Source organism: Canis lupus, chromosome 7 (assembly GCF_003254725.2).
Source record: "Canis lupus dingo isolate Sandy chromosome 7, ASM325472v2, whole genome shotgun sequence".
Classification (NCBI taxonomy): Eukaryota; Metazoa; Chordata; class Mammalia; order Carnivora; family Canidae; genus Canis; species Canis lupus.
The window spans coordinates 40938604-40961601 of NC_064249.1; the positions used below are offsets into that span (position 1 = coordinate 40938604).

Below are 22998 nucleotides of genomic sequence, written 5' to 3' on the forward strand. Positions count from 1 at the left end.
TCTCTCTCTCTCTATGTCTCTCATGAATAAATAAATAAAATCTTAAAAAAATATAAGAAAGTCCAGGAGGGCAGGGACTGGGTCTCCCCCATCAGACTGGGGGCTCCCAGCAGGTGGGGACTGGGCCTCCTTGAAGGCAATGGCAGTGTGTCTCCCCTGAGCTTGGGACTCCCCGAGGGTCAGGCCCTTCCCCTGGCTCTGCTTCCCCTGTGCTCCCCCACCCTCCAGACTGAGATGACAGGGAAGTTAAGTCCCAGACTCGGGAGATGGGATCAGGGAGGGGCCACCTCACCCATCTAGTCCAGCCTGGCCCAACCCGTGAGAAAGTCCCTCCAGCCTCCCCTCCCATCCCCAAGGCCCTCTTCCTCCTCTTCCGTTACCTGGGCCTTCATTACTCAGCAGTGCTTTTAGGAGAAAGTGCACAGGGGCCCCCAACGCCCCCCTACTTGCATCCCCAAAATTCTGTGGGCAGAACCTTCTCTACAAGTCAGGCTTCTCAGAGTTCAACCACGGAGGGGGCAGTGGAGGGACCTGGGCCACCCAGCCTCCCTTGCTCCTGCGACCAGGGCAGGAGGGCCGGAGAAGGAAGGAGGGCAGGGGCCAGGGAGGGGGCATGTGTGACTCTCCCCGGGTTGGGTGGCTGCCACGCCACAGCAAGGGCACAGAGCCTGCACCAACATCTCAGGGAAACTGAGGTGCACACACTTGGCAAGGGACAGGAACATGGGGCTGAGAAGGCCTAGCAACGTCAAAACCAAGAGATTCAGGGCATGGCCAGACCAATGAGGACAAAGTCTGAAGGGAGCCCAAGGCCCGGGTGCCACAGAGGCCCCCAGAACCCAATGGCAGCTCCATGGCTGTGTGTGGCAAGAAGAGCCAAGCCTCCCGAACCCACAGGGGAGCTAGGCAGAGTGGGGCCAGACACGGAACCCTGAACCCCAGAGGGTGCCTAGGAGAGGGAGAGGCTGGGAGGAGCCCATTGGAGGAGACATAGGGGTCAGGGAGGAGGGGGAATCCGGCGGCGGGGAGGGGAGCCAACTGAGGGCCAGTGGTGGAGGGGGCCCAGGGGAGTCCGGGGGAGGGGGTGCTGGTCAGGCCCTCTGACCCCGTCCTGACAAAGGGCCGCCTGGGGACTGCCACAGGAGCAAGATGGATGGGGCTGGGGCGGCCAGGCCCTTTGTGGCGGGGAGATGAAAGGGAACAGCCTTTGAGGAGATTCTCCAGCCCACCCCCTCCACCCCGGCTGCCCCCCACTCCTGCCCGTTGGCTCCCTGCCCCTCCCCCCACCTCAGGAGCCTCGAGTATTGTGGGAGAGAGGGGGTGGGGGGAGTCGGAAACAGGGCGGGAGGAGCTGCGTCCAACCAGGTATTTCCCCTGGCTGGGCCCGCATACCTGAGAGATGGGGGGCAGGCCGCTGGATGGGGTGGCGGGGGCGCTGGGTCCATACACAACTCGAATGGGCGAATGAGCATAAGAAGCAGGGTCTGTGCCCGTGCCAGTGAGGCCCCGGAGGAGCTGGGGGAGACTGTGGATCCAGCGGGGACCAGGGGTGTCTGGGCGGGCCCTCCCGCCACTACCACAGGCCTGCTGCCCTCCTGACCTCTCGGCTTCTTCCTGTCCCTGTCCCCCTTGGCGCTGCCAGTCGAGAAACCAGTTCTGTGCCTGTCCTGGATAAGGATCTCTAGCTGGGCGCTTCCCAGGCAGCGGCAGGAACCTGGCAGGCTGACTGGCACCGCCGCCCCAGCCAGGGCGCAGGGGTCTCTCCGCTTCTCGTCTCTGCCACGGGCCAGGGCCAGGGCCGCCCTCCCTCCCTCGCCCTCGAGGAAGAGATCTCCTCCAGTAGCCTTGTAGGGGGCAGGGGGCCTCTGTTGCCTTCCCCCCTGGGTGTCCCAGAGGCTGGGTCCCTCTCCTGCCCCTTCTGCCCCCTCTGCCCCCTCCCCCCAGGCTCCCCACAGGGTCCTGACACCGGCTCCCTACACTAGGGTCAGCCCCCACCCAGCCACTGGCATGGAGGGGGGCAGGGGAGACAGGGTTGACCATACTTAACCCTAGTCCATGCTCTTCTCCTGAACCATCACTCAACTCCCCTGACATTCTGGTCCCTTTCTCATCCCCCTACTGGAACTGGAAGGGACTTTCAAAGGTCATCTCCATTCTTCTGCCTCTCATCACATGTCTGCCTAACCTCTGTCCCTGCCCAGCACCCCAGAAACCACAGACCACTCCTAGAGCCGCTGCCCGCCCCCTGCCCGCCCTCCGCAAGTTTGGCCAGCCTCTCCCAACTGCCAGATGAGCAACTCTGGCAGCCTTCAGGGAGACCTGGGGGCGTCTGGAGGCGAGGGGCACTCAGGTCTCAGCTCCTACCCCCACCCCTGGAGGTGAACAGGTGTGTCAAGCCAGGCTGGGATTCAAGCTGGTGACTCAAGCGCGCAACTGAGCCGCCGACAGCTGTGCTTGTCCTCAGCAATGAGCCCTCCCTTCCACCGCCACCCAAGATGGAATCTTAGAAGCTGGGAATTCTAGAAGCCAGGAATAGAGTCCCAGAAGGAAGGGCCCTCAGGGATCATGCCTCTCCTTTGTCTGAGAGGAAACTGAGGATCAGAAAGGGGTGTGGCTTGCTTAGGGGGTCACTCAGGCAGCAGGGAAATGGTCGCTTGAAAGGCTGTGGCTTAGGCCCAGTAAAACCCTCGTGGTCCCAGCACCTATCAGCTGGGCCCCTCACACCTCTTGCTCTCCAGCAAGGGGAGTGGGTTCACTGGTGTGGAGAGGACTCTTCCCTGTCTCCTGCCCTGGAGCCCTGGAGCGAGGCAGGCAGGTGCCCCTCGCTGGGCCTCTTTCCTCTTCTGGGCCGCAGATTATGAGGCCGGGACAGGTGCCGGGGGCCCTTCAGTCTCAGGTGGGGGATTAGAAGCTAAGGTTTCAGCAGGAGACTGAAGGCAAGGGTATCCCTGGCTCAGCCCAGAGCTGCAGGGGGTGGGAGAGCCCTGCTCCCCTGGCTCAGCAGGGGCAGGCAGGACTCCCAAGCCCCTTCTACCTCTGCCCAGCCAGGGATGTGTGGGAGCATCGGGAGGCCAGGGTGCCGCATCATCCCCCAGCCGGGTGACACACAGGGAAAGGTGGTATCACTGTTTTCAGGGGAGCCTACAAAGGGAGGAGCCAGGCCAGGCCTTTCGCAGCAGCAGCAGCTTGTGTCCCCCTGACAAACATTTTCAAAGCCCGGACTCCGTGCAGACATGGAGCAAATATTCTCTGACCCCTGAGAGGTGCCAAGCGTGTCATTTCAACTCCCCCCTCCGCAGTTCCAGAGTCAGGTGGGCCCTGGGAGGTCGCTGTGCAAGATGGGGTCCTCTCCTGCCACCCTGCCCAGACTGCCTGGGGCTCAGCTCCCACCTCTCCTCTAGGCCCTGCAGAGGCTAAACTTTGCAGACAAGCTTTCCTGTAATTGTCCTTCTGTCATCACAGCTCTTGACACAGAAACCAGACAAGGGGCTGTGGAAAGGCATAGGCAGAAAGGTGAGGTCGCCTTTCCAGGACCCTGTCTGTGGGCGAGACCATGGGGACACAACCCAGTTAAGTCCAGAGACTCGCCAGAAAGAGATTTGCCCTCCCCCAGCCTGCTCTGACTCACTCCTGCCCTTTGTCCCCAGCCTTCCAGGGAAGTCCCTCCTAAAGCTAACCTAAGTGCCTCCTGCTGTAGCATCAACTCCTCTGGGGATGGAACCCAGGGGACAGGCTCTGGTCTCAGGGGGCCTCAGGAACCAGGCTGCGGAGTGGGTAGGCACACTTGGGTGGAGATGCTGCTGCTGCCTCCCTCACCTTCCCTCCCTCGTTCTCCACCCAACACCCGGCCTTCCCCTTTCCTCAGCCCCCCACTCAAGCTCTTGGCTGGGAGCCAGCATTGTTCCCTCCCGGCTCCCACTCCCCTCCTCCTTCCCTCCCTGCCATCCAGAGGCAGCAGGCCCTGGGCATCCCCACCCCCCCCCACACACACACACCAGGTCCCTGCTTGCCCAGAGGGAGAGATGTGGGAGCAGAACTTCGGTTCCAGGTTCTGCTTCCTCATCAAGCTCCACCAACAGAGAAGGCTGGGAGCTTGGGTTACTTGGGGCCCCTGATTATTTTTAATGCCACCAGCTCACAAGATAAATATACCTCCCCTCCCCCAGCTGCCCCAAGGACTCCCTCCTTCCTCACCATTCCCCCAGGCTCCTCAGACCCTAGGGGCCTTTCCTTCTTGTCACATGCTGTCCTGCTGGGTCCCTTCTTGTCTCTCTGGATTCCCAGCAGGGAGACAACTTGGCCCCCAAATCCCATGGATGAGTTGGGGAGATGTGCTGGCGCTACCCTGTACCTTCTTGAGAACTGGCACTCTGCAAAGGACTTCCAGGGGAGCCTGCCCCTGGGAGGAGAGGCTGGGGCAGGCCTCCCAGAGCCCTGGGAGGAGGCGCTGGACAGAAGGCACTCCTGCAGGTTGGTCTGTCTCCTTGGCACCAGGTGGGGCCTTGGGGCCCCACTCCTCCTTGGCCAGGGGCAGGGCTTGGTGGAGGGGTGGGGAGAGGGCTGGTGGAGCCCACCTCTGCCTCCTCTCTTATCCCACTCCACTCCCGCTGGTTGGTCCCACAAGACAAGCAAGTTCTGCCTGCAATTCACTTCTAGGCCTCTTGCTTTGATCCAAAGAACATTCTGGCAATAGTTCAGTGCAGGGACTGCAGCTCTGAGAGAGGGCAGAAGAGGGAGACTGGGATTGGGATGGATTGTTGTTGGTTCCTTGATTGTTGGAGTCCCCGGGCTGAGAAAGCCACCCAGGTCCTGAGGACAGATCCTGTGAGCCAGCCTGCAGCAGGTAGCTGGTCTGCGCAGCAGATACCTGCCACCACACAGGAGCAAATCTTGTGATGGTCGCCTCTGTTGGGCTGGTCCCACAGCTTCTGCCTCACAGGCCTGATCGTTCCCTGGATCCACAGAAGAAAAGTCTGGGCCATTTTCCCAAGAGCCCCCAGATGCCCAAGATGACCTCGTCTTCTGTAATTATTTTCAAATACTTCAGGCAGTCTATCAATTAAGAATTATACTGGGGGGCAGCCTGGGTGGCTCAGCGGTTTAGTGCTGCCTTCGGCCCGGGGCGTGATCCTGGAGTCCCGGGATCGAGTCCCACATTGGGCTCCCTGCATGGAGCCTGCTTCTCCCTCTGCCTGTGTCTCTGCCTCTCTTTGTCTCTGTGTCTCTCATGAATAAATAAATAAAATCTTTTAAAAAATTATATTGGGGCACCTGGGGGGTTCAGTGGGGGAAGCGTCTGCCTTCATTCGGCTCAGGTCATGATCCCAGGGTCCTGGGATCCAGTCTCACATTGGGCTCCCTGCTCAGTGTGGAGCCTGCTCCTCCCTCTCCCTCTGCTGCTCCCCCTGCTTGGGCTCTTTCTCTGTGTGTCAAATAAATAATTATTTTTCAAAGATTTTATTTATTTATTCATGAGAGACACAGAGAGAGCGAGAGAGGCAGAGACACAGGCAGAGGGAGAAACAGGCTCTGCAGGAAGCCTGATGTGGAACTTGATCCATCTCCGGGATCAGGCCCTGGGCTGAAGGCAGCACTAAAACGCTGACCACCCAGGCTGCCCAAATAAATAAAATTAAAAAAAAAAAGACATACATGGCACAACTTGACCCCTGCTTCTCCCTCCTTCCCCCCAGAGGGAGCCATTGTCCTCTCCTTCAGTTTTGTTTTGGTTTTTAAAAGATTTTATTCATTTATTTATGAGACACACACATACACAGACACACAGAGAGAAAGACAGAGAGAGAGAGAGGCAGAGACACAGGCAGAAGGAGAAGCAGGCTCTACGCTGGGAGCCCAATGTGGGACTCGATCCAGGGACTCCAGGGCCCTGGAGCCGAAAGCAGGTGCCAAACTGCTGAGCCACCCCGGGATTCCCCTCTCCTTCAGTTTTACCATCCACTTGCTTTCCAGAAATACTTCTACATACACACATCTGTCCAGATGACACATGGTTTTGCAGTGTTTTGAAGCCCCTTGCTTTTCCAGAATGAGAACAGCATGATGCTCCTGAGGTTCATGCACATGGATGTGATTCCACAGTTCTATCAAATGAACACACCTCACAACCAGAAAACATTTAAAACGTGACAGCACCCCAACTACTTGGAGCCCTGGGACCTCTTCAGCCCTGCTGAAGTTTAGCCTCTGTAGGGCCTAGACAAGAGGCTGGAGCTGAGCCCCAGGCAGTCCAGGGAGGGTGGCAGGAAAGGACCCCTCCTGCAGGGCTCTGTGGGTCCTCAGGGTGGCATTGTTCCTGCAGTGGAGGTCGAAGATGTGCAGTCCCTCCTCCCAGATGGTGCCTATGAGCTGGGAGGCCTGGGTGAGGGTGGCTGGGAGGCAGTGGGGGCAAGGACCCAAGTGCCCACCTCCCTCCCTCACTGCTCCACTTCACAGACATACCCTGATCTGTGGAGGACCGGGTGCTGGGAACTTGCAAGGGGCAGGCAGAGGTGAGCAATCTGGTTCAGGGTAGGTACGTATTACTGTCCCACCTTAATGAGAAGCTGAGACTCAGAATTTGGGTGTCTCTCCAGGACTCAAACCCGGGTCTGCCTCTAGAGCCAGTGCTCTGGACAGCCTTGTCCCCTCGCCTGCAGTGGCCTGGGCCCCCAACAGGCCCACTCTGTCAGTGGGGTGCTCGGGCGCAAACTCAGCCCTCAGTCAGGAGGGCATCCAGGCACTGGCACCGAGTCCTGCGCCCAGGCCTGCACCCTACCCCAGCTCCTGTCCACCCCCAGCAGCTCTCCTGGTTTTCTCTGCCGGCTTTTCCCAGAGCTGGGCGGGCCAGTGGTAGCAGGAGACAGAGACTCCACTTTAAGCAGGGTAGAGGGGCTTGAGTTCCATGTCAGTCACCTCCTGGTTCCATGTGGTCTACAGTAGCCCCCAAGTGAGATGACAGGAGAACATAAGGGATGGCAGAGACTAGAGGTCCTTGTTCGTCCCCTCTGACTCATCCTGTGAGCACCACCATCCGCTTCATTGCTGGAGAGAGGGACAGGGATGCGCAGGCTGAGTCCGGACCATGAGTCCAAATTCTGATTGTGTGTTCTTGGGTAGGTTACTTAATCTCCTTGAGTTGTTTTCTCCAGTGGAAATCATGGATGATCACAACATTACCTGCCTCACTGCACAATCTCTAGTTTTTAGAAATCCTGTTTCAGGCACCTAGGTGACTCAGTGGTTGAGTGTCTGCCTTTGGCTCGGGTTGTGGTCCCCGGGTCCTGGGATCAAGTCCCACATTGGGCTCCCTGCAGGAAGCCTGCTTCTCCCTCTGCCTGTGTGTCTGTGTCTCTCATGAATAAGAAAATCCAGTTTCCTGGGGAGGGGATGTGGCACTTCTTGAGGCAACAGCGGCCCCTGGAGGCTGCACTCTGCTACGGGGTGCAGCCACACCCTGAGCCCAGAGCAGGAAGGTGGCCTCTCTGTGGGGGTGCTTGCCAAACCCTAGACCCAGAGGGCCAGAGACAGGAGGGGACAGCGTGTCTCTGTACCTTCTCTCCTGGGGCGGCCTCATCCACCCTCACGGTGCCCCCCATCTGCCCCACTCGGGCATCATCCTATACTGGAGCCCTGCCCTACACACCTCCCCAAGCCCCGGACCTGGGGCCAAGCCACAAGTGCGAGGTCTTCCTGGTCCACCCCGCCCCCCCATCTCACTCTTCCTGGAACTGACATTCTGGGTATTCCCACGTCTCTTTCCTCCTCTCCACCCGGAGCTCAGGTCTCATCATGTTGAGCCTTGATGGTGGCAAGGGCCTCCTGACACGCTGTGCTGCTGTCTCTCCCACCACACCCCACCCCACTTTAATCCTCCCCCAGCACACCCCACCCCACCCCACCTCACCCCACCCCACCTCAGTTCTCCACAGTGATCTTCCTAAGATGCGCATCTGACCAAGTCACCCTTCCACCCATCTGACCAGACCCCTGCCAGGCTCCTTGCTGCCTTGAGGGCCAAGGCCTCAATTTAACCATACTGCCTCCTCCTCTGCCCGCCCGATCACACTCTGGCCCCCCCGTATGCGGCACCCCCATGTGGCCAATATGCCCAGGGGCTCCCAGGGATGGGGCTCCATATTGGTCCTCTGTGATTGCAATATTTACTCGGTGCATACCTGGCAGTCAGTATGGGCTTCTTGAGGGCTATTTGAATAAATTAATGAGAAAACAGACCCAAAGAAGTACACTGACTACTCAAAGTGGCCTAAAGGGACAGGGCTCTTTGCTCAGTGCTCTTTCCACCCTACTCGCTGTCCCTTGGCCGCCTGGCCAGGAAGGAGGCTGGGAAGGCCTCCTGCCCTGTTGCAGAGGATGCAGCCAAGGTTGAGAAGGAGCAGGTCAGGGAGCCAAAGGCTAGGGGCTAAGTTAGGGATGGATGCCCTAGCCTCTGCGTTATGAGGCAAAGAAGGTGGGAGAGGGGATGGAAGGGAAATGAGACCTTCTGAGATGTCCCTGATCATCAACTGCGATAACCTGCTGCTGTAGCTCCCTCTCCCACCCCTGAAGGGCAGCTGGCAGAAAACCCCTGAGGTGTTTTTTTTTTAAAGATTTTATTTATTCATGAGAGACACACAGAGAGAGAGGCAGAGACACAGGCAGAAGGAGAAGCAGGCTCCCCACTGAGCAGGGAGCCTGATGGAGGACTCGATCCCAGGACCCCAGGATCATGCCCTGAGCTGAAGGCAGATGCTCAAACACTGAGCTACCCAGGACCCCCCCCCCAACTCTGAGCTTTTCTGTCCCCTGTTGTCTGTCTGAGGGGGGCAACAGGGGTGAGTGTCCCTTACCCAGCCTCCCTCAGTTGTGGACCTTCCTTCCCCGGGGCCCACGGGGGCTCCTTTCACAGAGTCTTCTTGGCACACCAAGCCTCACCTGTCCCTCCCTGTGGCCCCGTCTATTCCCCACCATCCCTCTGCGGGGAATGGGACACCGGTGTGCCCCTCAGGCGGACCCCCACCCCTGAGGACTCGTCCCCTCGGGAGCCCGCTCTCACTCGCCCTTGTGGGCATCACAGGTCCCCTCTGCGCAGAAGAGGGAGAAGCTGCATCTGCCTTCCAGGGATGGCTGGCACCCCCCAGTGCAGCTGCACTGGGCTCTTCCAACTCCGCCTGCCTTCCCCACGTAGACAGGGCGCAGAGGCCTTCCTGCGGCTCGGGAACCGCTCTTCAGGGGGTGTGCGGTGCTCAGAGGCTGCCGCTTTTAGCTTTGGAGCTTAGCGGGGACATGAGTAGATTGAGAAAGTCTTCATCAAACATTATTCCAAGTTCTCTTGTCACCCTGTCTTCTTCCTCTGGGATCAATTCCCACCTCTCAAGGTCCCTCTTAAAATACAGCATCCAAAACTATACTCCATGCACGGAGGGCCACAAAGCTGTCGCCCCTTGGTCTGGACACCCTGCACCCGCTCAAGGCAGGTGGAGTCATTTTGCCACGTTGGTTACATGAGGACCTTGAGCTCCGCAGAAACCCCCAGGCTGTCTTCAGTGGACACACTCTCTCTTCACTGTTCCTTTCTTAGGCTGCTGACTTTGAAACCAAAAGCAGAATTTTACATTTATTCCTATCAAATGTCATTTGGTTCATTTTTTGGTACTCAGTCAAAACGTAATTCTCCGGCAGCCTGGGTGGCTCAGCAATTTAACACCACCTTCAGCCCAGGGTGTGATCCTGGAGACCCGGGATCGAGTCCCACATCGGACTCCCTGCATGGAGCCTGCTTCTCCCTCTGCCTGTGTCTCTGCCTCTCTCTCTCTCTCTCTCTGTGTGTCTCTCTCATGAATAAATAAGTAAAATCTTAAAAAAAAGAAAACCTAATTCTCAATTCTTGCATAGTCTGTAGATCGGACAAATGCGGCTTCTAGGCTTTCAACCCAGTCTTTGACAAACATTTGCGATAGTAAAGTCGGAGGGCAGAACTCTGTGAGGTGGCCCACAGGGCCTTACTCTGCCTCTGGGTGTGGCCACTGAGCTGTGTATCTACCCACCACAGCATCACATGGCCCAGGTGTCCTGGGCCCAGGGACAGAAAAGTGCCGCCAAAGTCCTCACAAAAATCCTAGGAATCCATGGGGTGCCTGGGTGGCTCAGTGGTTGAGCGGCTGCCTTCTGCTCAGGTAGTGATCCCGGGATCCTGGGATGGAGCTCCGCATCGGGCTCCCCACTGGGAGCCTGCTTCTCCCTCTACCTGTGTCTCTGCCTCTCTCTCTGTGCCAGGCTGTGGTTGCTGGAACCTACTTCCCCTGCCTTAGGAAAATCAATACCACATTTTTTCTCCAGCATCCCAGAGCATCTCTGCTCCCCATGAGCCCCCAAGTTCACCAACAGTGTCCATAGGAGAGTTTGCTCCAGTGCAATGGCTTTCATGGTGATGGTCTTCAAAGACTTCCCCACACGTGGTTTTGTTTGATCTTCAAAGAAAATGTATGGGAACGGAGAAGTATTAACCTCCTTTACGGACAGGTACACTGAGGCTACTTAGAGAAGTTACACAATTTGCCCAAGGTGGTTAGCTAGAGAATGCAAATGTCAGACACGGTGCTCTCTCCTGGACACAGCTCTTGGAAGCCCCCAGCCCAAGCCAGACAGCAGTTTTGTGAGGTAACGTGAGGATGAAGAAGCCTCAGCCTCAGGTGTGCACTGATCCTCGGTCACCCCCTCCATTCTACACCCACCAGCCCCTCCCGGCCTTCATTCCATGTGCTGGTAGTAAATTCCAAAGCCTAGCTGGCCTGGGGATGGGTGGTGGCATCGGTGGGATGGCCTTCTGGTCCCTGACCCCGTTCTATCCCCCACCCCATTCTCTGTGCTTCCCTAGCTCTCTGTAGACACCCTGGGAGCTGAGTATTGTAATAATCTCACTACTTTTACCTCCACCAGCCGACCCTGAGCATTCATCACTGTTGTCCTCACAAACCAAACTGTGCGCTCCTCTGGGGCTGGGGCAGAGTGCTGACACTTAGCAGGTACACAGTGAACACTTACTAGCCTAAACTGGATTTATGTGGGCAGAAATTCCTTCCCCAGAGACAGCCTCCGATTCTTTTTGGCCCTGCCTCTCCTTTACATACTCCACATCTTACCCTTCCCTCATTAACCAGCTCAGGGATCGCCCCCTCCAGGAGGCCTTCCCCACTGCTCCCAACTCTGGTGAGCTCTCCACTTGCAGAGCTGCAGAATCCTCACAGGGATTTTGTTTTGTTTTGTTTTTAAAGATTTTATTTATTTATTTATTTATTTTTTTAAAAGATTTTATTTATTCATGAGAGACACAGAGAGAGGCAGAAACACAGGCAGAGGGAGAAGCAGGCTCCATGCAGGGAGCCAGATGCGGGACTCGATCCCAGGACTCCAGGATCAGGTCCTGGGCCAAAGGCAGGCACTAAATCGCTGAGCCATCCAGTGATCCCCAAGATTTTATTTATTTATTCACAAGAGACGCACAGAGAGAGGCAGAGACACAGGCAGAGGGAGAAGGAGGCTCCCTGCTGGGAACCTGATGCAGGACTCGATCCCAGGACCCTGGGATTACGACCTGAGCCAAAGGCAGATGCTCAACCACTGAGCTACCCAAGTGCCCCTCCTCAGAGGGATGTTTTGAGGATTCCGTCAGAGAGTGCCAGTAAAATGTCAGAATATGCTGTGGCGCCTGCCAAGGCTCAGGACATTTGGGCTGTTTCTGCGGGCTTTCTCTTCCTGGCCCTGTCTATCCACCACCAGGGGGCACGCTCTGCCCAAAAAACCCCCCGACACAGAGGGCAAGATGGGACCCCTCTCGCTGAGAACTGGGGGAGGCCTTGACTTACCAGAACCGTGTGTTTGTGAGCCTTGGGTCATATGGAAGAGCAGTGGGAAGGATGGAGGTGCATAATGGGGAGCACATCCTCTCCCCCGGATCTCCCCGTTTCCTGGTGTGTGTGTGTACGCGCTGCGCCTCCGAACAGAACATATTTGTTCTTGTTTTCCAGGCTGGGTCCCTCTGTCCTCTCTCTGCAACGCGGCTTTCTCTCGGCATTTCAGGAGGGCGAGCACTCCTGTCTGCCAAACAACCAAGGTCCGGTGGCCCAGCGAGTCTTATCATTGCTCCCATTTTACGGGTGAAGAAACCGATTCCATGAGTGGTACCTCTCCTGGGTATGCTGAGTAACTGGGACTCGCCCTGCTGCCCCCCACCCCCACCCTCCGCCTGCCAGGCCTGAGTACCCGGCCCCCTCCCTCTGAAAACCACCCCGTAGGATTGGATTCCCCAGGAGGCCCCCCACTCCAGGATCCAGCACAGCTGCCAGCCACCGGCTTCCCGAACTCCAGGGGTTAAGGCCTGGGTCCCGCCCCTTTTCCCGCCAGGCTGGCGGGAGTATGAATAGCCTCGTTTCCCACTCCCGACGTTCAGTCGCTCGGCTGCTCCTCGCCCCGCCCCGTCATTGTCCCTGCGGGTCTCCTTTTCCCTCCCGTCCGTCCTCAGGGCTGGGAGAGTTGCTTGCTGGCTTCTCCCGCTGCTGCCCCGTGTCTCTCCGCCTTCGGTGGGTCAGACTCTGGAGCAGGATGGAGGGCTGCCTGGGGGAGGAATCTTTTCAGATGTGGGAGCTCAACCGGCGCCTGGAGGCCTACCTGGCGCGGGTGAAGGCCCTGGAGGAGCAGAATGAGCTGCTCGGCGCGGAGCTCGGGGGCCTCCGGGCACAGACCGGGGATGCCTCCTGGCGGGCCCGTGCAGACGAAGAGCTGGCGGCCCTGCGGGCCCTCGTCGAGCAGCGCTGGCGGGAGAAGCACGCGGCCGAGGTGGCGCGCGACAACCTGGCGGACGAGGTGGAGGGCGTGGCCAGCCAGTGCCAACAGCAGCGGCTGGCGCGGGAGCGGGCGGCGGCCGAGGCGGCCCGCAGCCGGCGTGCGGCCGAGGCCGAGAAGTGCGCCCAGGCCCGGCTGGGCTCCCGGGTGGCCGAGCTGGAGCGCGAGCTGAAGGCGGTGTACGCGGCGCACGAGGAGGAGCGCGCCGGCCTCTGCGCCCGGCCCCTCGTCCCCAGCCGCCCCGCCGCGCCCCGCGGACCCCCCGCGCCCGCCCCGGAGCTGGAGGAGCTGGCGCGGCGGCTGGGGGACGCGTGGCGCGGGGCCGTGCGGGACTACCAGGAGCGCGTGGCGCGCATGGAGACGTCGCTGGGCCAAGCCCGCGAGCGCCTGAGCCGTGCGGTGCAGGGCGCCCGCGAGGGTCGCCTGGAACTTCAGCAGCTGCAGGCGGAGCGCGGCGGCCTCCAGGAGCGCAGGGCCGCGCTGGAGCAGAGGCTGGAGGGCCGCTGGCAGGAGCGGCTCCGGGCCACCGAGAAGTTCCAGGTGACCGGGGAGGGCCGGGGAGGCGCGGTCCCCGCCGGGCTCAGGGACCTGCGGGAGGCCGTGGGGAGCGGAGGTGGAGGTGCTGCCGGTGCAGGGGCCCCTTCTTAGAAAATCCGTCCTGGTGCAGAGGCCCTTGACTTTGCCGACTTTGTCTAGAGTCGGTGGGAATGGCGGGGGTTCAGAGCGTGTCAAGCACTCCCCGCCCCGGCGGACAGGCGCAAGAAAACGGCAGCAGCCTCCTCCTCGCTGTCTGGACAGGCCCCGGGCTTCCTGGGCTCTGCTATGGCTCAGAGGATGCACTCAGAGGGTGCACAGGGCACCACTCCCACCCCTACGCCAGCCTGCCAGCCCGCAGCGCTGAGTCTGCCCGACTGGCCACTGGCCACTGCCCAGATCCTAAAGGCCTCTTCCCCAGGACAGGAGGGGTTCGAGCCCTGGGTGTGTGGCCACCAGCCTTACGACCATGTCATGGCTTCTCGGCTCCTGCAGCACATTCCAAAGGCCCGGTACAGTTGCTCGCTCTCACAGGGTGCAGATGGGACCAGCAGCTGAGGAAATAGCCTCCAGCCCGGGCCAGACAGAGGTCTGGCCATGGCCACTTCCCACCCTTCCTCTCTGAGGAGAAAGATTCCAGAACATGTGGGAAGCAGAGGGGGTAGGGGCCTGGTGTGAGAACCTGGAGACAGGGATTGGGACCCAGTGTTTGGCTTCCAGTCCTGCGGGCTCCAGGCCTCTTGATTAATCGTTTTTCCTTCTGCTTCCACTTTTTTTTTTCCTCTCCTCTCTCACCCCCCACTTCCTGTGGGAGCTGAAATCCAGGCAGCACTGGCTTCCATTCACTCTGCATCCTCTGAGCGGCAGCCAGACCTTGGGAGAGGCCCGAGAGGGGTCACCATCCTCATCTCCTCATCTTGGAGGCTCCAGGGGGGGTGCTCTGGAGAGGCATAGGGCAGTAGAGGCAGGAATTTGCTCTATGGAGAAGCCAGAAGCCAGAGAACAGAGGCAGCAGCAGCAGGGGGGTGGAAGGGGTAGGGGGGTGGGAGGGGGAGAGGTGGGCACAGGTTAATTAGCAAGAGGAGCCCTGCCCCTCACTGGCCCTCTCTGGCTTGTTCTGCAGCTGGCAGTGGACGCCCTGGAGCAGGAGAAACAGGGCCTGCAGAGCCAGATTGCCCAGGTCCTGGAAGGTCGGCAGCAGCTAGCACACCTCAAGATGTCCCTGAGCCTGGAGGTGGCCACATACAGGTATGGGTTGATGGTGACCAGCCCCAGCACACAGATACACACCTGCTCAGAGGCGGAGGCTCCACTGCAGGGACCCAGAGCCATGGGCCGTGGCAGCTGTGCTACCAGTAGGTTCCGTGACTCTACTGATTCTTCCCAACCCAGGATGTGTCCCCCTACCCTCAAGCCCACCTGCTCTTGTGGGTTTGGGACCAAAAAAGTATCCTGTGCCTAGGAAGTCCCCCAAGGAGAGATGATGTTGCTCAGTGGATGGCCTCAGGAGAGACAGCTGGACACACGTGGGGCATCTCCATCCAGACCTTCCCGGAAGGGGCTGAAAAGCCTGTGTGTATATGTGTGTGTGTATGTGTGTGTGCACGCTGAGGTAATGATGTCCTCTGGCAGCCCCAGAAAGAAGGAATTGCAGGTTGGGTGGAGGATGGCACTGACTTGCCACCTGACCTGGGCCTCAGTCTCCTTGTCTGGAGATGGGAGATGGGCTGGGTAACATCCAAGGCCCCTTCCGTCCTGAACATCATGGGCTTGACTCCCCTCAAGCCCTAGTGCCCCGGTTCTGCCCAGACCATCTGCTGATCACATTTCCTGTTGGCTCCAGAAAGGCTGAGACCAAGGAAGTGCTGCCTCTCTGGCTCTGTGGCCTTGGGCCAAAGTCCAGTCTCTTCTGGAAACCTGATCTGTTGGGTGGAGGACCCAGTGATGGAACCCAAGGAAGGGGCTTTGCCATAGGGTGGGGGCCAGCGCTGGACACACCATGAGGACAGTACCCTCAAGAATTTCCAGGCCAACCAAGACAGGGACGCTGGGGCAGGGGAGGCAGGGCCGTGAAAGGGAAGGTCAGTGAGGATCTTGAGATGAGGAAGAGGACACTGTACCTCCATGGAGCACAGAGCTCAGAGAGCAGGTACCCGGTAGGCAAGGACAGGTGAGACCATGGCAGACACTAAGCAGACTCCGAGTCCTTGAGAGGAGCAGGGAGTAAATGTTCAGCATGATCTGTTGAATTGGTTCGTTCCCCCTCCTCCTCGTCCCTTCTTCATTCCTCGTGGGGCACGGAGGCAGGGCTGTGGACACAAAGACTTCCATTGCCCTGAAAGGCTTGTGATCCAGAGTACTTAGAGATCTCAGGATGAGGGCCTTGACCCCCAATCAAAACATGCAGGGCAAGGGTCCGGGCAGGCTTAACCACTGGTTTTTGAGGCATGAAAAGGATTTGGAGAGAGAGAACGGAATTCATTTGCTTTTGTCTGTGACCAGCTTTGGGGGCCCTGGGGGAGAAAGAGGGAGCCTATCCCATGGGAACCGCCTGAGAATTCCCACTTCCCCTGGGAAGCCCCCCTACTCAGACCCTCCAGACAGCCCTGTGGACAAAGGCAGCAATTAGCATGAGAATCAGCCCCACAGAGAGGATGAGATCACTGGCCTGGGGGCGGGGGGGATGGGGGGAAAGAGGGGGAGGTGTGTGAGTGTGTGCGCGCGTGCTGTGTAGACTGTGTGGGAATCTGCTCCTGTGTCTGTGAGTCTAGCGGTGTGTTCCAAATAAATGTGCGATGCTGTGTGACCTAGTGTGTGATATCTGTGGCATGTGTCCATGTGATTTCCAGAGCACAGCCAAGTATTGGCCCGCATGTGGCTTTTGTGTGGCGGCAGAAATGAAGAGAAGTCTGGCAGGATCAGGGACACAAGCTCAGTGGAGTCCTTCATGGCTGACTTGCCAGAGGCCTGTGAGCAGAGGGGTGACCCAGCTTTTCCTCCCTCATCCCCAGGACCCTCCTAGAGGCTGAGAACTCCCGGCTGCAGACCCCTGGCAGTGGTTCCAACCCTTCTCTCGGCTTCCAGGGTAAGAGGAGGGGCCAGATTCCCCTTCAGACTCTTTCCTTTGCTCTTTATACCCCGAATGATTTCTCTCCCGGGAGACAGAGTCTAGATCTTGACTCCTGGGGCTGCAGTAGCCGTGGCCTCTCAGCCCAGCCAGTGGAAGGTGGGGGCAGGGCTCATGGGCACTCTTGCCACACATGGTAGCTGCCTGGAAGCTCCCCGCCACTGCCAGTCCCTCCTGACACTGTTTCTTCCCCTCTGCCTTTCCAGACCCTAAACTGGAGCTGCATTTCCCTGGGACCCCAGAGGGCCAGCACCTGGGACCTTTGCTCTCTGCCCTGAGCCCTACTTCCCTCTCCTTGCCCTTGCCTGATACCCTTGAGACACCCATGCCAGGCTTTCTGAAGAGCCAAAAATTCCTTCAGGCCCGTACCCCAACCTTGGCCAGCACCCCCATCCCGCCCACACTTCAGGCTCCCTGCAGTGTTAGAGATGCAAAGATCAGAGCTCAGGATGCCCCCCCCTCCCTGCTCCAGCCACAGATTGGGAGGCAGCAGGTTCCAGAGGCTATACAGGCTAAAGCCAAGGTGGCCATCCCTACCAGCATCCTGCCAGGACCAGAGGAGCCTGGGGGCGAGCAACGAGAGACCAGTACAGGCCAGTCCTCTGAGGATGCTACCTCTTTGGCCTCATCCCTCAGCCCTTATCACTCTAGTTTAGAGGCCAAAGGTAGAGAACTCAGTGGGTCTGGAATGGCCAGCAGATTCCAAGAGGAAGGCAAAGGGCAAATCCGGAAACTGGCAGAGGAAGAAACAGCCATAGAGGTCAAAATGGTGAACAGTTTGCAGCAGGAAACACAGCAAGAAGAGGGTCTGAACATGCAGGAAATCCAGGACTCCCAGGGTCCTTTGGAAAGAGAGACTCTGAAGTCTGTGGAAGAGAAAATTCAAGAGCCATCAATGTCTCTGGAAAAACAGAGCCATGAGACATTGAGATCTCTAGAGAGGGAGTATCTAGAATCTCTGAGGTCTTTAGAAGAAGACAAGTTAGATAGGCCAAACAGTCTAGAAAAGGAGAATCAAGAGCTATTGATGTCTTTAGAAGAGGAGGATGCAGAGGTAGTGAGACCTCTAGAAAAAAAGACTCTAGGACTAGTTAAGTCTGTAGGAAAGGAGGACCCACAGATGTTGCAATCTCTAGAAAAGGAGAATAGAGAAATAATGAGGTCTCTTGAAGACGGTCTGGAGACATTTTTATATCCAGAAAAGGAAAACCAAGAGTTAGTAAGGTCTCTGGAAGAGAACTTTGAGTCAGTGAGAGATCTAGAAAAGGAGAATCAAGAGCCACTGTGGTCTCTGGAAGATGAGAATCAAGAGAACTTGAGACTACAAGAAAAAGAGAACCAGGAGTTGCTAAACTCTCTAGAAGATGAGAAGCAGGAGACCTTGAGGCCTCTAGAAAAAGATAACCAGGAACCACTGAGGTCTCTAGAAGATGAGAACCAGGAGACATTGAGATCTCTAGAAAAAGAGAACCAGAAATCCTTGCGGCCTCTAGAAGAAGAGGACCAGGAGACAATGAGACCTTTAGAAGAAGAGAACCAGGAGCAAGTGAAGTCTTTAGAAGATGAGAATCAAGAGAACTTGAGACTACTAGAAAAAGAGAACCAGAAATCCTGGAGGTCTCCAGAAGAAGATAACCAAGAGACATTGAAGCTTCTAGAAGAAGAAAGCCAGGAGCCAGTGGGGTCTTTAGAAGAAGAAGACCAGGAGACATTGAGGCCTCTAGAAAAAGAGAACCAGGAGCCAATGAAGTCTCTAGAAGATGAGAATCAAGAGAACTTGAGACCACTAGAAAAAGAAAACCAAAAGTCCTGGAGATCTCTAGAAGAAGACAACCAGGAGACACTGAAGCCTCTGGAAAAAGAAACCCAGGAGCCAGTGGGGTATCTAGAAGGAGAAGACCAGGGGACATTGAGGCCTCTAGAAAAAGAGAACCAGGAGCCAGTGAAGTCTCTAGAAGATGAGAACCAGGAGACATTGAGATCTCTAGAAAAAGAGAACCAGGAGCCAGTGAGGTCTCTAGTAGAAGATTTGGCAACACTGAGACCTCTAGAAAAGGTGAAACCAGAGCCACAAATGTCTCTTGGAAAAGACCAGGAGATATTTAGACCTTTGGAAAATGAGGATCAACAGTTATTAAGGTTCCTAAAAGAAGAGAGTGTAGAGGCAATGAGATCTTTAGAAACAGAAAATTTAGAACAACTGCAGTCTGCAAGAAAAGACTTGGAAATATTGAAACCTCTAAAAACTCAAGAGTCACTGTGGTCTCTAGAAGAAACGAATCAGGAGACAATGAAGCCTTTAGAAAAGGAAAGTCAGGAACCACTGGAATCTGTGGAAGAGCACCAAGAGACACTGAGACCTCTAGAAAAGGAAAATCCAGAATCACTGAACTCTCTGGGTGAGGGGAACCTAGAGCATCTGAGACCTCCAGAAGAGCTTGGTAAGGAAAGTCAAAGGTACCTGGCTGAGGAAGAGACCCCGGAGCATATGGAGAATCCAGAGTCACCAAGGTCTTTGAAAGAGGAAGGACAGGAGTTGCCACTGTCTGCCACCCAGCAGGGGTGGGAAGATATGGTGGGGGGCCAAGAAGTGGATCAGAAAATGCTCCCTGGCAGGGCTGCAGTGGGTCAGGAGGCTGAGGGAAAGCTGGACCTGAGAGAGTGGGATGGCTCCGGGAAGGAGTCTGTAGGGCATGGAGAACTGCAGCTGGCAGCCACAGGGGAGGTCTGGAACCCTGGCAAGGGGCACCCAGGTTGCCCTGAGCCCAAAGAGCAGAGGATCCCGGTTAAGGGAGTCGGTGGGGAGGGAGGCACTGAGGGTTTCCAGGACCTTGAGGTTCAGCCAGAGCAAGTGGGGGCCCCAGGGCTCCAGGCTCCCCAGGGAATGTCAGAGGCAAGACAGCTGGTATCAGAAGGTGGAGATGAGTCCCCAGAGGGTGGCCAAACCTCCCTAGAGGTCACTTTGGGGTTGGAGACAGCTGTAGAGGACTCTGCTCCAGGAAGCCGACAGGTACCAGAGCAGGAGGTGGTAGGGCTGGAGGACCCAGGCCACCTGGCCAGAGAGGAGGTGATGGTCCCACCCATAGGTGAGGAAGGTTTGGAGGCAGAGAGGATGCAGGGCTTGGAAGGACCCTTTCTGGGCTCAAAAGAGGCAGTTGCTCTGGATCCAGAGCCTTCAACCCTGCTCAGGAAGAGCACAGACCCCCTGGCACCTCCCCAGTGCTGGGAGGAGGTGGAGCCTGAGGCTCCTTGGGGAGCAGAGGTAGGGCTTCCCGTTGAGACCCAGGGCCCCTCTCACAGTGGAAACAGTGGGGGTACCCCTCAGTCCAGGCCCCTGGGGTCAGAAGAAGCAGGAGAAGATGCAGACCTAATGCTGGGACCCCTCAGCCCAAGGCCCACTGAACCCCGGGTGCCCACCCCAATCCCTGGAGATGCTCCTGGGCTCCAGCTCCTGGCTGAGGGGAGCCAGGAGGCTGGCTGGGGGCTGGAGGGCAGAGCAGAGGCTCTGGGAAGGGTGGAGGGCGAGCAGGAGGAGTTGGGTTCTGAGGGGAGCCCTGAGGATCTCCAGGAGGAAGGAAAGAACAGAGAAGACAGTGAGGCCGATGAGCTTGGGGAGACTCTTCCCGACTCCACTCCCCTGGGCCTCTATCTCAGGTCCCCAGCCTCCCCCAAGTGGGACCAGGTTGGAGAACAGAGGCCCTCCCCTCAAGGCCAGGCCGGAAAGGAAGGCTGGGATCCTTCTGCCCTGGCCTCCCAGCTTGGGGAAGAGGAGGAGGAGGAGGGGGAAGAATGTGGTCAGGACTCTGACTTGTCGGGCGAATTTGAGGACCTGGAAACTGAGGGTTCTGTCCTTCCTGGGGTCCCTGGGGAGGCTGCAGAACGTCCAGGCCAAGTGCCTCAGCTGCTCCTGGAGCCAGCAGCCTGGGACAGGGATAGGGAGTCTGATGGGTTTGCAGATGAGGAAGAGAGTGGGGAAGAGGGAGAAGAAGAAGAGGGAAGAGAGTCAGAGGCTGGCCACTGGGGCCCGGGGCTCGCTGTTGGCACCCTTCCAGGGCCAGGTGGCCCTCAGAGAGGGAGCTTCCTGGGGTCTGAGAGCGTGGATGTCAGTGTTCCCTGGGATGATGGCTCAAGGGGCATGGCAGCTGCTTCGTGCGTGAGTGTCCTGGAGACTGAGTCCCGGGACAGCACGGAGCCCTCAGGCTCAGATGAGGAGGCTGACCCTGTTCCCTTAGAGAGGGGGGACCAGGTCCCTGGCCCTCTGGGAACCCTCACTGGGGTGGAAGAGCCAGGCCTGGGAGGAGGGGACGGGCTTGGTGTCAATAGCCAGGGCCCCAGCCTGAAGGAAGAGTTAGAACATATGAATGGGGAGGTGGTGAATGGGCTGCAGCAGTCTGAGGGAGGAGGGCAGGGGGAGCTGGGGGGCCCCGAGGGGAGCCAAGGGAGCCCCTTGGAGGAGGATGAGAGGGGTGCCCTGAAGACCCCTTGGGCGGGGCCTGCTCTTCACCTGGGCCCCAGCCAATTCCTGAAGTTCAGTCAGAGGGAAGGAGATGTAGACTCCTGGTCCTCAGGGGAGGACTAGAGAAAGTGCCTCCTCCCTCACTGACAACTTGGTGTGTGTGTCTCTGTGTGTGTGTGTGCGCACACACACACACACGCACGTGCACCCATACTTGTAGGAGGTCCCTAAGCCCCCTCCCTGCTCAGAGGCAGCACCCTTAAATTATAATCTCTTGACCTGTGGTTTCTGTCCAGGAGGTCTGGCTGGCCAAGGTGAGGCAGGGTGTGGTGTAGGGATGTGTTCCAAGAATGGAAGCTCTGGGAATACAGCCCAGCCCCTTAGACCCTGCGAAGGGGGACGTCTGGCCTGCACTGTCCTGTAAGGCTGAAGCCTATTGAACCACTGTAGGACTAGGCCCCTTCCCTCGAGCACCCCTTCTCCCATCTTATCATTGGGGAGGAGCTCCTCCCAGGAGAGGGGGCTGGGTGGTGCTCACCACAGGGCTCACCAGCCCTGTCCTTCCTTGCTGCATCCTCTTGGGATGCCTGGCCATCTGGTGAGGGTGTGCTCCCATGTCCTGACCACTGCCCCACCCCCACCCCCACAACGTATTCCTGCTGTGTTGTATCTGGCTCCTCCCTGCCTGAATAAAGTCATTCTCTCGCCTCCAAAATCTGGACTCTTCCTTCCCCAGTGTGGGGGGGGCCTCAGGGCTGGATGGAGTAGAGGAAACAGGGTGACTGGGGAGGAAGCTAGTGCGGAGGAGCTGTCCTCTGAGGACAGAAGGACCTGGAAGGCCTCACAGGGCCCTGGGAGGGCAGGGTGGCAGTCCAGGTGACCCCAGTGCCAGCAGAAGCCAGGCCCATCATCATCTCTGCCCACAGTGCTGATGACAGGGATTAGGCCTGGGGCCACCCCACCTTACCCCCCTCCCCTGACCCCTCAGTGCCGCCATATAATGAGCCCCTTGCCTCCAAACCCAAACAGTCTAGCCTGTGATGTCTGCTCCGAGTGGCTGGGTCAGAGCTGGATGAGGGAGGCTGTGTGGCCTCTCATCATGTCTAACCTCTCTGAGCCTCAGACTCAGCCACAATGTGAGGTGTGCTGGACAGGGTGATGAGGTGGGGGCAGGAAGAGCAGGAGAAGGCCACGGGAGGCTGGGTGGGGAATGCAGCCTAGATCTTCAGTAGGACTTCCTCAGAAGATGGGAGGAGAGGGGGGATAAACTCAAGCTGTCAGGTGTGAAGGAACCAGCGGCTGTGCTGCCAATGGGTTTTGGCCTGGGGTCCCCACAGCTGCAGCTTCTCCCCATCCCCACCCCTCTTCCCAGGAGTTATCCCGGTCCCTGTGTGGGGCAGGGAGAGACCAGGGGCTCCTGGATTAGATGGGGCCCGAGGCCTTGAAATCAGGATACCCAGCAAGAAACCACTCCCGCTCAGGGCCGCGGCAGAAAGAACTGGCAACCCCTCTAAAGGTCCCGGTGCCGGCAGGCTGCCACATTTGGAGGGCAGCCCAAGTCCGGAGCAGGCTCTTCCTCTCCCCAGGCCCAAGGCTGAGGGCAGAGGGACAATGAGAGGATGAAGTCCCAACCCCTCTGGCCCCACTCAGGTCCTCTGGCCAAAGAGGGGTGGCTGGACAGGAGGTGCCCTGACGGAATCTCTCTGTCCCCTTCTCTGCTCGGGAGTCTCTGGATGCCCAGACCCTCATGTCACACACGGCCCTGCCCTTGAGTGTAGGATCTTGGCTGTCCCCACCCTTCTGGCAGCCCCAGCCTCCGCTCTCCCTCCTGTACCCACCGCTGACAAGGCCTTGTCTGATCCCGCTGGGCCTTGGAGCCAGCACTCTGGCATCCAGGCGAGTAGGGACCACTCCCTGCCCCTCCGCACAGGACAGAGGAGCCCTGTGCAATATCTGCTCCCCTTGGGGGCAGCTGCCTGGGCCAGGGGCCAAGGACAGAGGCCACGCCAAGCACTCCTTCCCTGTCTCCGGGTACCCATCCTGC

The 22998-nt window shown here is 58.2% G+C and overlaps 1 protein-coding gene across 1 annotated transcript; it reads left to right on the forward strand.

Annotated features, from left to right (window-relative positions):
• Window positions 1-12418: 12418 nt before the first annotated feature.
• On the forward strand, window positions 12419-21669 carry NES (nestin). Its single transcript, XM_025430810.3, has 4 exons — window positions 12419-13377; window positions 14495-14619; window positions 16383-16456; window positions 16705-21669. Exons 1-4 carry the CDS (start codon window positions 12598-12600, stop codon window positions 21075-21077), a joined length of 5352 nt encoding a protein of 1783 aa, XP_025286595.1. The 5' UTR covers window positions 12419-12597; the 3' UTR covers window positions 21078-21669.
• Window positions 21670-22998: the final 1329 nt, after the last annotated feature.

Excerpts from the sequence above, each read along its gene's own strand:
- NES (XM_025430810.3), top strand. The coding sequence starts at position 12,598 with ATGGAGGGCTGCCTGGGGGAGGAATCTTTTCAGATGTGGGAGCTCAAC. Across the intron at positions 14,620-16,382 it reads CTGGAGGTGGCCACATACAG|GACCCTCCTAGAGGCTGAGA; the intron begins GTATGGGTTGAT and ends CCTCATCCCCAG. Across the intron at positions 16,457-16,704 it reads CCCTTCTCTCGGCTTCCAGG|ACCCTAAACTGGAGCTGCAT; the intron begins GTAAGAGGAGGG and ends CTGCCTTTCCAG.